We start from the raw sequence: 14,202 nt of genomic DNA, 5'->3' as shown, positions 1-14,202 counted from the left end.
TAAAGCATACAGGCGCCTTTGCTTTTCGCCTCCATCGGCTGACCTTGTACATCGAAGGAAATCGTAAGCGTCGTCTGCTAGCGCGCGATTCACCGACAAAAAAAAAAAAATCCAGAGGACAAGTTCCCGTATGCAAGTTCTGGTTCTATTTCCCAGTTTTTAATGTAAAGTCAAATTACTTTATCTGCGGAATAAGATAACAAACATTCAATGCGTATATAAAACAATTTCAGGAATGAAAACTCCACCGCCACGCCATCATCATCGCCTGCAAGTGTCACGTGGGCAGGCAGGGCTTTGCAAGATGGCGACGACTTGAGTATGTGGTGCTTCGTCAGCTGATACGGACTCGCCAATTTGGACCGCTAAACGCCGAAGAGCCCCGATTCGGCCCGAAATTGAGCGGCGGCGCCCATGCGAAGGCCCGCCTCGGCGAGCTGTGGTCGCGTGTGCCTTAGCGGAAGATGGACAGCCGCGACTACGACCACACGAAAAACATGACGCTCATGTTCTTCCTGGACCGGCTGATCGACAAGGGCCAGCCGCGGACGCTGCACGACCTGTCGTGCCAGTTCGGCACCAAGGGCTTCACCAAGGAGATGCGCCAGATCGCCGGCGGCAGCCAGTCTGGGCTGCGCAAGTTCCTCCAACAGTACCCCTTCCTCTTCGCCATCGACGGGGACCAGGTGTCGGTGGCGAGCTTCGAGGGCGACGGCAGCGGCGGCGGCGGCAGCTCGCCGCAGCGCGACTACGTCCAGGAGGCCATCGACTACTTCCGCGCCAAGCTGGAGCAGTACGGCAACGCCGAGGTGCCCATCAAGTCGCTGCTCGGACACCGGTCGCAGGCGACGCCCGAGATCAGGCACGTCTCCGGGCAGCACGGCAGGTGAGTGACACACTTTCCCCCATTGTGGTTGTCCGAGGAGGGCCTTTTTTCCGTCACCGGGAGGATGGAGCCACGCGGCTCATTACGACCCGGTGCCTAATACACCCCAGCTGCTGTTGAGGCTGCCTTTGATTTGACGGTAACATCCCCGACAAAACCCTCACGATATTCTCTTGCGACCCGCATTACTATTCTGGAGGAGCCAATTTTAAATGTCACATTTTTCTGAGGGTCATTAGACAGTACAAAATTCCCACCATCCCTAACGATACCAGGCTCCTGTATCTCTGCATCACAACTCAGAATCCCTTTCATGGTCTTAACTATTTGTCGACTCTGTTCTGTAATAAGATAGATAAATTTGATGAAACAGGCAGAGAGGTCGCCCAGAAACTTCTGTGATAAGCTCTTAAATAAACAAATGGGCATGTTTCAAAGACTTGTAAAGTGCTTGCAAAACAAGAAAATGGAAGCGCACTCAGTGGAGCTGTATCAAAGGTACTGCGAGAAGCATGGAGATGTGAACCAGTTTTATTCATTAATTTACATGCCTCGCTGGATATTCTTCTGTTTTTCAGCTATCGGTCCATTTCACTGTGTGAACATACACGTTGTATAAAAGAGATGTGAAATGGTTCAGGTCTTGACGTTGATGTGGCTCTCCCTTCAATGCCTGAGGTCATTCACACGATGCGTAAGGATGCCTGTTTCACAGCCTTCATTCCACGCCACCAGACTTCTTTGATTTGGTTGAAAAGAAAACGTGGTTTATTGCATTACTGTGACAAACATCCTGTTGTGGGTCAAAAAAATTTATTCCTGCCACGTATTTTTTTGTGTTGAAATGGAGAGGAAGAAATGGCCTTGGGCAGGGCAGTATGGTCCTTATTGGTAACAGACTGGATTCTAAGGGAAGGGAAGGTCGGTTGGGTGGGTGAGCGAGCGTCACCAGGACAGGACAGGATTAATTGGAGAGACATGGGAGAGGCAGTGCAAGTATGACGAAAAGACATTACACTGCACATGTGTAGAGGTCGCCGCTGTTCATTTGTGAAGCCACTAGTTGGTGGCTCCCTCTCGGTGGTGTTTTATGTATATAAACGCCTACTGAATAAAGAGGGGCGTTTTGTTTTGTTCGAGTGTCCGCTGCGTGCCTGTCGTCCCTTCAACGGCTCCCGAGCGTCTCCTCGGGTCGCAGGCCGTTACTCGGCCACACAACATGATGTCAGAAGTGCCTCCTACCCCAAGCCTCGGTACAGTCGCCGACCGAGACCAACATCGTTGACGGCAGCGCAATGCCTAGCGAGCAGCCTAGCGAGCAGCCTAGCGAGCAGCCTAGCGAGCAGCCTAGCGTCAAATGGTTCGGCCTCAACTTGCAGCCGCCTGCACCGTTTGACTTCGCAAATCCAGGATGCTGGCAGGCGTGGCGATCCCGTTACGAGGACTACGCCACAGTTTCCGAACTCAGCCAAGCGTCAGAGGACATACGGGTACGCTCCCTTCTTTACTGTATGGGCCCAGAAGCTCGCCCGCTTCTTACGATCCAGTCTTCACTCGCTTTGCCGCCCACTTTGTTCACCCCGCGAACGAGTTGTACGAATCATCGCGCTTTCACAAGCGGATTCAGTAGCCCGAGGAAAGCATTGACAGTTATTACGCCGAGCTCTGCCGGCTTGTCATGCATTGTAACTACCCCTCAGGCGAGGTGGAAGAGCACCTAATGCGTGACCGGTTTGTCGTTGGCCTGCGTGACGGTAGACTCTCGGACACGCTGTGTCGGAACGCAAAATTGACCCTCAAGGATGCATGGACGTAGGCGCGTCAATCTGAAGACGCAGATAAAGAAAGAAGGTTGTTGCAACTCGGCAGCGAACAGTCCCGTGAGCTTCATCTCGACGCCACGAAAACCAGTAAGTCATCATTCCGTCGCCGCTTCAACGCGAAGTACCGTGCGCCGCAACGAAAAGTTGAGCGCCCAGGCGAGCCGTCTCCGTGCGATTTTTGCGGCTGCGCCCCCCATTCGCGTCACGACTGTCCAGCTCGAAGCTCCGTCTGCAACTACTGCAGGAAAAAAGGGCACTTTGCCGAAGTCTGCCGCTCGCGGAACACCAAACAGGCCAAGCTCAGCTGCATTCAACTTCTTGCTGTCGGGACTCCCGCCAAGGCAAAATTCGTTGATGTAACAGTTGATAACTATACCGCGCCATTCAAGGTCGACTCGGGAGCGGAGGTGTCCGCGGTTCCAAGCGACTTTCCCTCGTTGCCAGCACAACTCGACAAAGTGGAAACTTCGCTTACAGGCCCCGGAGGCCAACCACTATGTGTGCTTGGCTCGTATTCAGCGCATCTTCAGTGGCAAGGAAAAACTAGCATTCAGTGCCTGTACATAGTCCAGTCCCTCACCGTACCTCTTCTAGGCCTGCCGGCATTAGGAGCACTTGAAGTCGTTAGGTTTCTCGGTGAAATCGAAGCCCCTGCAACAACGCTGCACGCTGAACTCTGCCGTGGACTCGGCACACTAAAGGACAAGTGCACCATACGCCTCAGACCAGACTGTCTACCCTTCTCGTTAAGCGTGCCCCGTAGGATTCCCATACCACTTTGCAGAACCATACGAAGTGAACTGGACAAACTGGAGAAGGCCGGCGTCATACGTCGAGTAGACAAACCAACAGCCTGGTGCTCTGGGCTCGTCATTGTCCGAAAAAGTGATGGGTCCTATCGGCTTTGTGTCGACTTGACTCAGTTGAACAGAGTGGTCCTGGGAGAACGTCATATTCTTCCGACTGTCGAGCAAGTCCTTGGATTCCTGGGTGATGCTAAAGTCTTCTCGAAGCTAGATGCGACTGCAAGCTTCCATCAGGTAAAGCTCTCCCTCGAGTCCCAGGAGCTGACCACCTTCATCACCCCATTTGGCCGATACTGCTTTTGCCGGCTGCCCTTTGGCATCACCTCTGCTCCAGAGCACTTCCAGAAGCAGATGGCAAGAAGGAGTGGTGAACATGATTGAGGATGTCTTTGGCCACACCCGCCAGGAACATGACTCCAGACTGGACCAAGTGTGGTCCAGACTTAAGAAAGCTGGCATTACACTCAACCAGGAGAAGTGCCGTTTTGGTTTCTCTGGGGTACCTTTCCTTGGGGTCATAGTCTCTGCGGAAGCCATCAGGCCCGATCCAGGCAAGGTCGAGGCGGTCAGGTCTATGGAATCTCCTAAGGACATTGCTGGGGTCAGAAGACTGCTGGGAATGGTGAACCACCTGGCCAGATTCTTGCCACACATCTCAGACGCCACAACACCCATCCGTGCCCTCCTGAACAAGTCCGCTTGTTGGACTTGGCAGCAAGATGAAGAGGCAGCATTCACTAGAGTTAAGGAACTCTTGACATCAGATCGCTGCATGGCCAAGTACTATCCGGCATACGCCACAGCAGTTTCAGCAGACTCAAGTTCTTTTGGACTTGGTGCAGTCTTATTGCAGACACAGCCGTCAGGAGAGCGTCGCCCAGTTGCTTTTGCTTCAAGGTCAGTGACTGAGACTGAGCAGCGTTACAGCCAGACGGAAAAGGAAGCTTTGGCATGGGCTATCCAGCGTTTTGACGAGTTTGTTCGGGGAATGGCATTTGATGTCGAAACCGACCATCTGCCTCTTTGGCAAAATGCAGCTGGATGTGTTGCCCCCTCGAATACAGAGGCTGAGACTGAAGACAGTGCAATACCAGTTCACGATGTTACATGTGCCTGGAAAGCTCCTAGCCACGGCAGATACCCTGTCTCGCATCTCATCTCCTGGACACTGTCCAACTATTTGCAACGCAAGTAGTGTCTTGCTCATCGGAGGTCCTACCTCTAAAAGAAGTACGTCATGCACAAGATTCGGACGGCGAGTGCAAAGCTCTCATCACCTTCTGTCAGCAAGGGTGGCCACAGAAGTCCAAGATGCCTTTAAATCTCACAAAGTATGCCTCAGTGGAAAACGAACTTTCTGTCTGCGACAGTCTTCTGCTGCAGGGTACCTGTATAGTCATCCCGTCTGCACTTCGACCAGCAGTACTAAGGCTGCTGCATGAAGGACACCAAGGTATCAACAGGAGCAAGGCTCTAGCTCGTGAGTCAATTTGGTGGCCTGGCATATCGGTTGACATCACATCTCTGGTCACCAATTGTGAAAAATGTGCTTCCACTCGAGTCAACCGGGCAGAACCTTTGATTCCCACAAGTCTGCCTGGAGGTCCCTGGGAACTGCTTGGCGTGGACTTGTTTCACTTTAAGGGTCAAACATTTATCCTCGTGGTTCACTACTACTCAAGGTTCCCAGAGATAGTTGGGTTGAGGAGTACATCAGCTCAATCAGTCATAGATGTCCTCAAGAGCATCTTTGCAAGGCACGGGATCCCTCAAGAGGTCAGGTCAGACAATGGCCCACCACTTTCTTCACGGGAGTTTGCCACATTTGCAGTGGCATATGGCTTCGTCCATGTGACCAGCAGCCCACACTATGCACAGTCAAACGGCGAGGCCGAGAGAATGATTCGCACCGTGAAGGACCTGTTCCGTAAAGCAGAGGATCCTCACTTGGCCCTGCTCAGCTACCGTGATACGCCAGGCATCAGTGGCTTCAGCCCAGCTCAGCTCTTGATGGGACGGCAACCAAGGACCAGACTCCCCAAGAGGGAACAGCGCTTACGCCCCAAGTGGCCATCAAGGGAACAAGGAAGCTGCATACAAGCAGAAGCAGTCCACCAAGCTGCAAACCTGCCGCCTCTACAGACAGGCCAATGTGTGTGGGTTTGGCCTGAGCAAGTGCAAGCTAGAGTCCTGAGCCCTGCTCAAAGGCCCAGATGCTACGTGGTTGAGACAGAGCGAGGCGGCGTCACCTTGTACCCTTTGTCCCGGGAAAGGAAGAGCAGCAGAGCATTCCTCCGCAGTGTCCAGTTGCTGTCCAGGAACCACCGCCTACTTGTGCAACAGAGTCTCGAGTCGCTCGAGGACTATCTCCAGTGGACGGTGACCAAGTTGTACGAACACGTAGTGGTAGGCGTGTTGTTCTTCCGGACCGCCTAAATTTGTGCATTGTTTTCTGGCGGCTTCTTCTCTCCTTGCTCGGTATTTAAGGGGGGAGATGTAGAGGTCGCCACTGTTCATTTGTGAAGCCACTAGTTGGTGGCTCCCTCTCGGTGGTGTTTTAAGTATATAAACGCCTACGGAATAAAGAGGGGCATTTTGTTTTGTTCGAGTGTCCGCTGCGTGCCTGTCGTCTCTTCAACAGCTCCCGAGCGTCTCCTCGGGTCGCAGGCCGTTACTCGGCCACACAACAACATGCAATAATTTGAAATGAATTTTTGTTATTTTTTTCTTCGTTGAAAAAATCGGATATCAAATTTTGTGTGCTCACAGTAGTGATTCCAACATTTTTCCCAAGTTTTCCGGAAGATAAAAAAAGCTGGTAAAAATGTTTCAGTCGTAATCCTTGTCAAAAAGATAATTCTAGAAATTCTAGAGACCACAGAGGGAAGCGATTATCTCTGCTTTGTCACAGGGTCATGAGAAAAGCCTTCTCAAGTTGTGTCCAACAATAGTATTGAATGAAATTTATTCTAGGAAGCAAGGTGTTGCAGGGGAGGAGGACCCCCCTACTCCAGCACTGCCTGCTGTTCAGTGTAAGCAGCTGATGTTTTGGCTGGCGTGTTTGTTTCAACCAGCAGACACACCCTTGGGTCTCCGACCAGCGGAACCTGATGGGATGAAGCGCCGGTGTTCAGAGAGGCCCACTGAGTTCTTTTCCTTGAATGCACAACACTACTCTGGATGGTTTTGTCCGTAATAGCTCTTGCCACCCCCAGCGGACTTGTTTCTGCCGAAAAACCTCGTCTCTGCGGCTGTCCACCTGCTGGTGCTTATGTCTACGTCAATAGCGGGCTGGTGTCAAGGCTCAGCTTGCAAAACAAACATCACTCTACTTCCATTGAATGGCAACTTAACTATGCAATTGAGGGCTGAATGTGCGACAGAAAGCAGCTTTTCTCAAATTTGCAATCTTTTTTTTTTTCTCACATGGATTGCGTTTTCTGGTGACTGCAATATGCTTATCGGGTCCTCTGCCTCCTGGACAGTTCGGGGAGAAAAAGTTGGAATGACCACTGCGAGAACTTAAAATTTGAGAGAAAATTTTTAAAATCGCATCGTTTCAAACCTTCTCTCAGAGTTTTATAATGAAAATAAAATGAATTAATTGCAAATTATGTGTGAGAGTTTAATGTATTTTATTGTCAAAGAAAAAGTTTGGTAGTCGTGCATAAGATTTCAATATGTAAATATTGGTGGCATTGCTAATGTTTGTTGTAGCGGCTGAGTTGGGGCCAGCACAGGATTTAGGCAAGCGAGCACGCCAGATTGTCATCACCGAGAGGCTGGCATTTCTTTCCCCTTTTTTTGACAAGCTAGGTTTTCCAAGCTGTGCAGTGATCGGTGTGGATGGAGTGCTGCTGCCAGAGGCGTCGTGGGTGGAAACATCCCGTGTGGCTTCTTCGCGAGTAGTGCCACATGTGAAAAACGTGTCTCCTTTGGAGAGGGCTGAGTAGAGGTATGTACACTGGCAGCCTACCACTTGGGTGAGAAATTGCTGACAGGTTTTCCTGCCACATAGACAGAAGCAGATAGGCTCTCATGGTCCCCACTTGTCCGATGAATCAAATCCAAGGCTGTCCTGGTCCAGACATCTGGTGAACAGTCGTGTACTGGGAACCTTGCAAGCCGACTTGCACGGCTTCCCTTCTGAAAGAGCATCACTGTGGCCTCTTGAAGCATTCTCTCGGCTGGGTAGCAGGGTGGTATGGTGTGACGCATCATACGCCATTTGCCTGCCAAAATTCCTTAGCTTCGGTCGATGTAGATGGCCAACTGTTGTCTCTGACGATCACCTCTGGAGTGCCAAACATTGGCTCCTGGATGTCATTCGTGCAAAGGCAGACCTCTTCCTCCACGGTGAGTTCCCCCTTGACTGCACAATCCAGATGTCCATGTTGGCATAGGAGTCTAGCTGTATCCAGCCCTCCTTGGTGATCTGGTGAGGCCAGCACAGATGCTTGTTTCATGGCTGTCATTCCTCGATGACCGTGTGACCGCATAACAGAGACCATTCAGAATGGGATCTCAGAATGGAGTGAAGTCTGGGCCAACCCACGCTGCGATGAACGACGGCCAGAAAAGGGAGGACACTTTAAGGGACCCAAGTGCACCACCATATCCCCCAGTGTCAACCTGTAATTATAAGTGGTGGCCAATGTGATGGTAGCATCCTGGGAGGAAGGATGGCCGGAATTTGACCACCGGGTTCCATTGAGGCTGCTTCCTGTGAATGGCCACCTCCCGTCCGTACCGGTGGAAGTGGGTCACTATACCTGTCAGGTTGCGAATAATTCCTTTCTCACTTGCTGGATGCACAAGGAACCTCTTTCCCATATGTGGTGACAGGGGAGGGCCGGTTGTCATCGTTCTGCTGCAGAATCGGACCTCCTTCACTTTGGCTGTCTTATCGAATAGCCGTTGCAGACTCTCGGCAATTGTAGCACAGTTCTTGATAAACCGGCAGTAGGTTGAGAGTAGTTCCAAGAGAGCTTGTTAGTTGGCTAATGTGCTTCAACAATCCAGAACACTAGATGCTCCAGCCTAGGTGCAAACACTTTGCATCGTTGGTTTTCAAACCGGCTTATTGCAGTCGTTGCAGCATCACACAGCAAGTTGTCGGAAAGGTTTAGGTTCATGCAACGACACCATCCAAAGCAGCTAGCAGATTATCCATGAACTTAGAAGGATGTGGGCCAGCTGTGGTAGGACATCGTGAGGAGCATGGGACAGAGGGCGGTACTGACAACTGAACATTTATTGAAGAACAGCAGCGCTTATATGGATCAGTCGTGCGTGTAATCAGGCAAAAAATCGCAAAATGAAGATAAAACATTAGAAAACAATTCAATGGCAACCATGACAATTAGTACACTGAAGGGAAGGAACTGAGCAAGGATGACTCAACCAACCTGCTCGAAACTGAACAAAAACAACCTAGAAAGACGCAGACAGAAACGCTAATTCTTTCTGGAAAATGGACACAGAAGAGGTGCCGGCAGGCTTATCTGGCGCCAACCTCAAGATGGCAACAGCCTCGACAATGTCCCTTTCCAGCTGCCCCTTTCTTCGTCTGATAATCAGTGTGCAGTAGGATATTCATACTGAAAACTGCGCAAAAAAACGAAGACACAGAACGAGAAGGCACGACACGGGCGCAGTGTCTTCGTTTTTTTTTCGCAGTTTTCAGTATGAATTCCTACCAACTAGCCCAGTTTACCGTTCTTATTGCAGTAGGATAGGAGACTTCACAACTGGGACAGTGAACGGGGGGCAGGCAAGGTCCTCTGGGTCCACTTAAGAACGCGCATGCTCTTGCAAACTAATGTTGAGCATCTACCAGTTTGGCCTATATAAAATCGACCACAGCTGTGGGGAATCTTGTACATTGCGCGTAAGACATACTTTTTCAGGTGGCTCATGCCGCAAATTACGGGGCTTTGAGGTCTGCTTCTCCAGCAAATTGCAGAGTTGAGAAAGGCGCTGACGTGGCAACACCAACGCCACACCTGTCTCATTAAGAATAGGGGAAATGTTGTGAGGATACGGTATGACTGCATACTTATTTTGGCTAGATGTCTCATTGGCTCATTCTTGCAGTCTTGCGGAGCAGGGAATCGGCCACAGATCTTAGTGGTGGAAAGCCCACCTTTTTGAGTCGAATAGGAAAACTGGGATGGCATGATTTCAAAGGGGGGAGAACATGAAGACGCCAAGGCCCATTTGGCGAGCTCTGAATGAGATGAATCGAAGGGAAATGGAGCTTTCTTCGATCTCAGCTGGAAAGCCCAGCAAACATGGCCATGTTGATGAGAATATAACCTTAGGTCTAAAAACTGGATGTTACATCCAGAAGCTCAAGAGTGAAGTTGAGAGAACGTGCACAACTGGAAAACTGAGCCAAAAGCTCATCTGCCACCTTAGCTAGGACATTGTTAGATGAAAGTTTTAAAAAGATAAAATTTAGGTGGCGGGCTCAAATGTAAGTTGACCCATGCCTTGTTTTCTAATTTTTTTAGATATGATTTTCTTATAATTTTCTTATCAGCGAGCGCCGGTGTCAACCTTGATCACATGCTGACCGTGAAGAAGAATGGCATGGATTGTCATGAGTCTCCACTTGATGGGCGTTCAGAGCGTTCTGCTTCTGCTATGCAAGAATGTTGAGTATGCCCCCGTCTTCTGGCAGTAATTACATGTCATGCCCATCATGCTGCACATACAAGCGGCATGCTTCCCGGAACAGACTGAATTACGATTGTCAGTGTCATTTCCCCTAAGAGCGATAACTTGGAGTCAGCCTGTGGATGACCTCTGAAACGCCTTCTTGCCGAGAACCGCTGCTGCAGGTCCTGGACCCCAGTTGGTCGCAGAGCATCACTTTGAGTGGGCTGGCACTGAGCCACTGCCTGCAGCAGCAGATGCAGTGCTTGCGCCAAGATTGCGTTCCCTGGCTCCTGTGGTGTATTGTGAAATATGCTCGGATGGCAGCTGGTGTAGAATGTGTGGTGTCAGGCGAGCTCTTGTTGCCAGAGTTCAGGAGACCCCCTCCGTTTGGGTAGCATGGATGATCCCATGTGTGCGCTCACCGCTTAGGAGCAGTCACAGCCAGGATGGCCAGCCAGAGTCTTCGTCGGCTGAGTTGGGATTCATTTTGGGAACACAGCCTGACCTACACTGGGGGACCCCTGTTGGGATATTATAACCTAAGCACAGCAGGTGAAAATTTTTCTTCTGCAAAAACGGGCCGGGATAGTGCTTGTCTTGCTGATGCAAGTGGAATGATGTGAAAGAGCACATGACGTGAGTAGCTGGTCTCCAAATGGAAAGTGTGCAAGGAAAGGATGGTCCTTGAAAGGTGGCCTCCTCTCAGAATTGTGAACCTACAGAAGCGCTATGATGGCTACAAGGTGCCCACCTAGAACACTCTTTTACAACAGATTTGAGGAGATGTGCCAGAATCTGAACCTGGCATTGCGTAAAGACGAGGTCCACTATCTCCATGCTACAGTGCAATCTGTGGGTTTGTTCTTGCGCAGTTCCACAAGAAATAGAACTCCATGACAACGTGTAATACAGGAATTTCTTGCAGTTGAGGAAAAGTGCACAACTCTCACAGTTTTCTGTACAGAAGGTGCGAGAAAGACACCTGTTTGCTTTGGAAGAGGCAAGGGAATTGGGATGAAATAGTAAGGCTTCCACAGTGTGTCGAGTGTTACTGCATATGTGTAGCAGTTGGAGAAATAGTGAACGAGAACCTCGCAAACAGTATTGTTTACACAGACTTGCTAAGTGTAGTTCCAGCCCTACACTTCAGAAATGCTGCCATTCCGGTGCTTGATGACATCACACACAACAGCCATAGCTCAAGGACAACTCGGCTGGGTCATGTCGGAATTAAAGGCAACGAAAGAGCAGACTTGTGGGTTGCTCAAGCTGATGGCAAGCCGATCAAAAGTGAATGTACACCGTAAATTAAGAAAAAATGACAGTCTGCTCGGAAAAACCAAGTAAGTGACAAACTACACTTGATAATGCCAGTCTTAGGTGAGTGCAAGTCAAGTTTGCACCACCAGCATTTCATTGAAGTTATTTTATGTTGTCTCTGTATAAGCCAAACATGGCTTATACACATTCAGGTAATATTGGGGAACACGGTAGTTTTGCTGGACAGTATACAGTTGTATATAGGCTAACTTGCACACTGCACAAGCTAGGTACAGCCAGCTAAACTTGTGCACTGAAAAAGCTAAGCGTGCATTATTTTGCCTATCTTCTCTCTTATCGTCTCTGCAGCTAAGCAAGACATTGACTTCAGTGAGAATGCTACAAATGCATACCTATGCATGTGACTTTTATATATTCAGGATAGTGTGAACAGGGCTGTTGGTTCATCTTAAACACAAAAGCCGTCCACTTCAATTTGCAGCAAAGAGCTGCCAGAAACAAGAAAAGCCATCACTGCTTTTCTGTTTTTATACGGCATTCTTTGGCCTAACTTCATATTGGTCTCTTCCAAATTTCTGATGCCTGTCGGTGCCTCAGTGAATTTCTTTCCTTGGAAGCAGACTGGCAGTAAAAGAGGTATATTTTGCTGAACATGTTGATAGTCAGCAACCAATAGCACTCTAAAATTCAGCATATTAGCGATGCTCACTTTTGCTTGCTACCTTGAGAACTGGTCATAGTTATATTCAGCCATTCTACGTTTTACTGGTCAGTGAAAATAACTTTAGACATTGCATTAAGGCTGTATCAGAGAACAGATGCATGCACTATGCCTGTCACATATACTTGAACGACTTATTTTCAATGTCACTTTATTGTGCGACATCATAGATCCCATTCTGGAAATCCAATTTTACAAATTGTGCTTGAGATGTAAGTGTTGCTCGAGATAATGTGGCCATCGTACCCTGTTTCCCTGACTGTACAGGTATAGTTTCTCAGCCGAAGGGAGGACCCGTTGCCATGCAAACCCTACAAATCGGTTCTTGTATTTGGTCTACCTGTAATCCAGGCTCCCACATCTGATTGTATTTGTATTAATGAGAATGGCATGCATAGACTTTTATGCAATACAAAGGCACTACTCACCTTGTTTTGCATTCACAGCGACATTTGAAAATGCTTTGCACAGAGTATATGCCAGCTTGTTTTGTACATGGCCTTCAGCAGAGTTTCCCACACTTGTTTTCAGCGCTGCATTCTGGCTTGTGCAACTGCAATATGATCTCAGGAGGGAATGCTTGGTCATATGTTTTAGGGGAGCCCTCCAAGGTGGAGTAGATTTGTAATAAGGGTGTTTCTGTACAGCTTTCTCAGAAACTTCGTGGTTAAAGAAAAATTCGTCCTGGTCCGGGGACCTTGTATAGCCTTCCTCTGTAAGGCTGCGCTCGGGTGGACGCCAGTGAGTAATTGCTCCCTTTTTACGAGGGAGTGCTTGGAGCACACCCTGATGGTCCCTGCGCAGAACAGAGCACGTCGCAGCCACACAGTGCTATTCCTATTTTGGCTTTAATAATGGCCTCAGAAACGTTTTGTTGTTTTGTGAAATGCAGAACTTCTCTGATTACAACTTTACAATTTTACTTATTCCAACTAGTTGGAAACATCATAATCTCTCATGTGCATTGGTGTTTGTGCTTGATAGCAGTGCTTTGCTAAATTGTGAATGTTTAATGCATGCACCATTCACACACACTCATATGCGTCTTATATATGGAGTAGGTAAGCGTGTCTTTTGCAGTAACACTCAGTAGGCAGCCAAGGAGAAGGCCGTTTCATATTACGCTGACACCTACTGTGCAAATGCTTGGGAAAGGCTGCGAGAGCGATGATGTTTTTTTCTCTGTCAGCAATGGAAAAACGGTGCAGTGAGCTTTTTTGAATAACTGACTACAAATTTTAAGTATGTAATCTTAACTATTTAAAAAAATATGGTAATCCCGGTTGTAATTTCGGACAGCTGTTAGCAGCCTGTACTGCAGCCTGGCCCAGTCGAGAATTCGCAGCAAGAATCGCGTCGTATTTCTGAAATTATCGGGGCCGCATAACTTTTAACGCAAGCAGCATTCTGTTATTTTGGGGTAGAAATCAGACCGTTGTGAGAACGTAGCGTCAACGAGGAGGAGTACTCGATTGCGATGTGGCGCGTTTTTCAGTCTCTTTGGTAGAAACTGTCAAATGCGTATCACTTCCCACGACATCGCTTCAGATGATCAGACTTGCCTTCGGTGTTGCAAGATTTGTTGCGAATTGGTTCACGGCCATCAGGGTCGGCTGAACTGAGATCCATGCCATCACAGCCAACCACGATTTTACCTTCGGTGCAAATCCTGCAACAGAAGAAACGCTGTCGCAACAGATATGACCTGAATACGCCGTAATTAATACTGGTAATTTCTTCCGCAAGATATCTCGCATGTTTCGCTACAGACACATTTCTGTGTCGCCGCACGCGATTAGATGGGAGGCACTGCCGGGAGCGCCAGTCGCAATGCTCAAACTATCCGGTTCGTCCGCAAGCAGCAAAGTGATCGTACAACGCCTTTCTGCCCCACGCCCGGGCGGAGGCTGAAAACAATCGTACGACGGCCTTAACACAGTCATGAAAGGGAAAGAGTCACCTGCCTCGAATGTCCTGTTCGGCTGGTTTCTCTTCCCACTCACCAGCTGGCCCAGCAAGCTG

At 49.1% G+C, this 14,202-nt stretch overlaps 1 protein-coding gene and 1 pseudogene across 3 annotated transcripts in view; both read left to right on the top strand.

Moving 5' to 3' along the window:
- The first annotated feature begins 288 nt into the window (after positions 1-288).
- Positions 289-14,202, top strand: part of egl (Egl_like_exo domain-containing protein) — a 91,950-nt gene continuing 78,036 nt past the window's right edge. For all 3 annotated transcript variants that reach the window (XM_089553582.1, XM_089553581.1, XM_089553580.1), the window contains exon 1: positions 289-886. In XM_089553582.1, coding sequence (XP_089409708.1) covers positions 465-886 — 422 coding nt within the window. In that variant the 5' untranslated portion in view covers positions 289-464. The remainder of the gene's footprint in view (positions 887-14,202) is intronic.
- On the top strand, positions 2,182-3,896 carry LOC149337863 (uncharacterized; annotated as a pseudogene).

Source organism: Amblyomma mixtum, chromosome 7, assembly GCF_055824585.1.
Source record: "Amblyomma mixtum isolate Tamu chromosome 7, ASM5582458v1, whole genome shotgun sequence".
Lineage (NCBI taxonomy): Eukaryota > Metazoa > Arthropoda > Arachnida > Ixodida > Ixodidae > Amblyomma > Amblyomma mixtum.
Note: the sequence above shows the minus strand (reverse complement) of the source record. Positions and strands in the feature narration are given on the sequence as shown.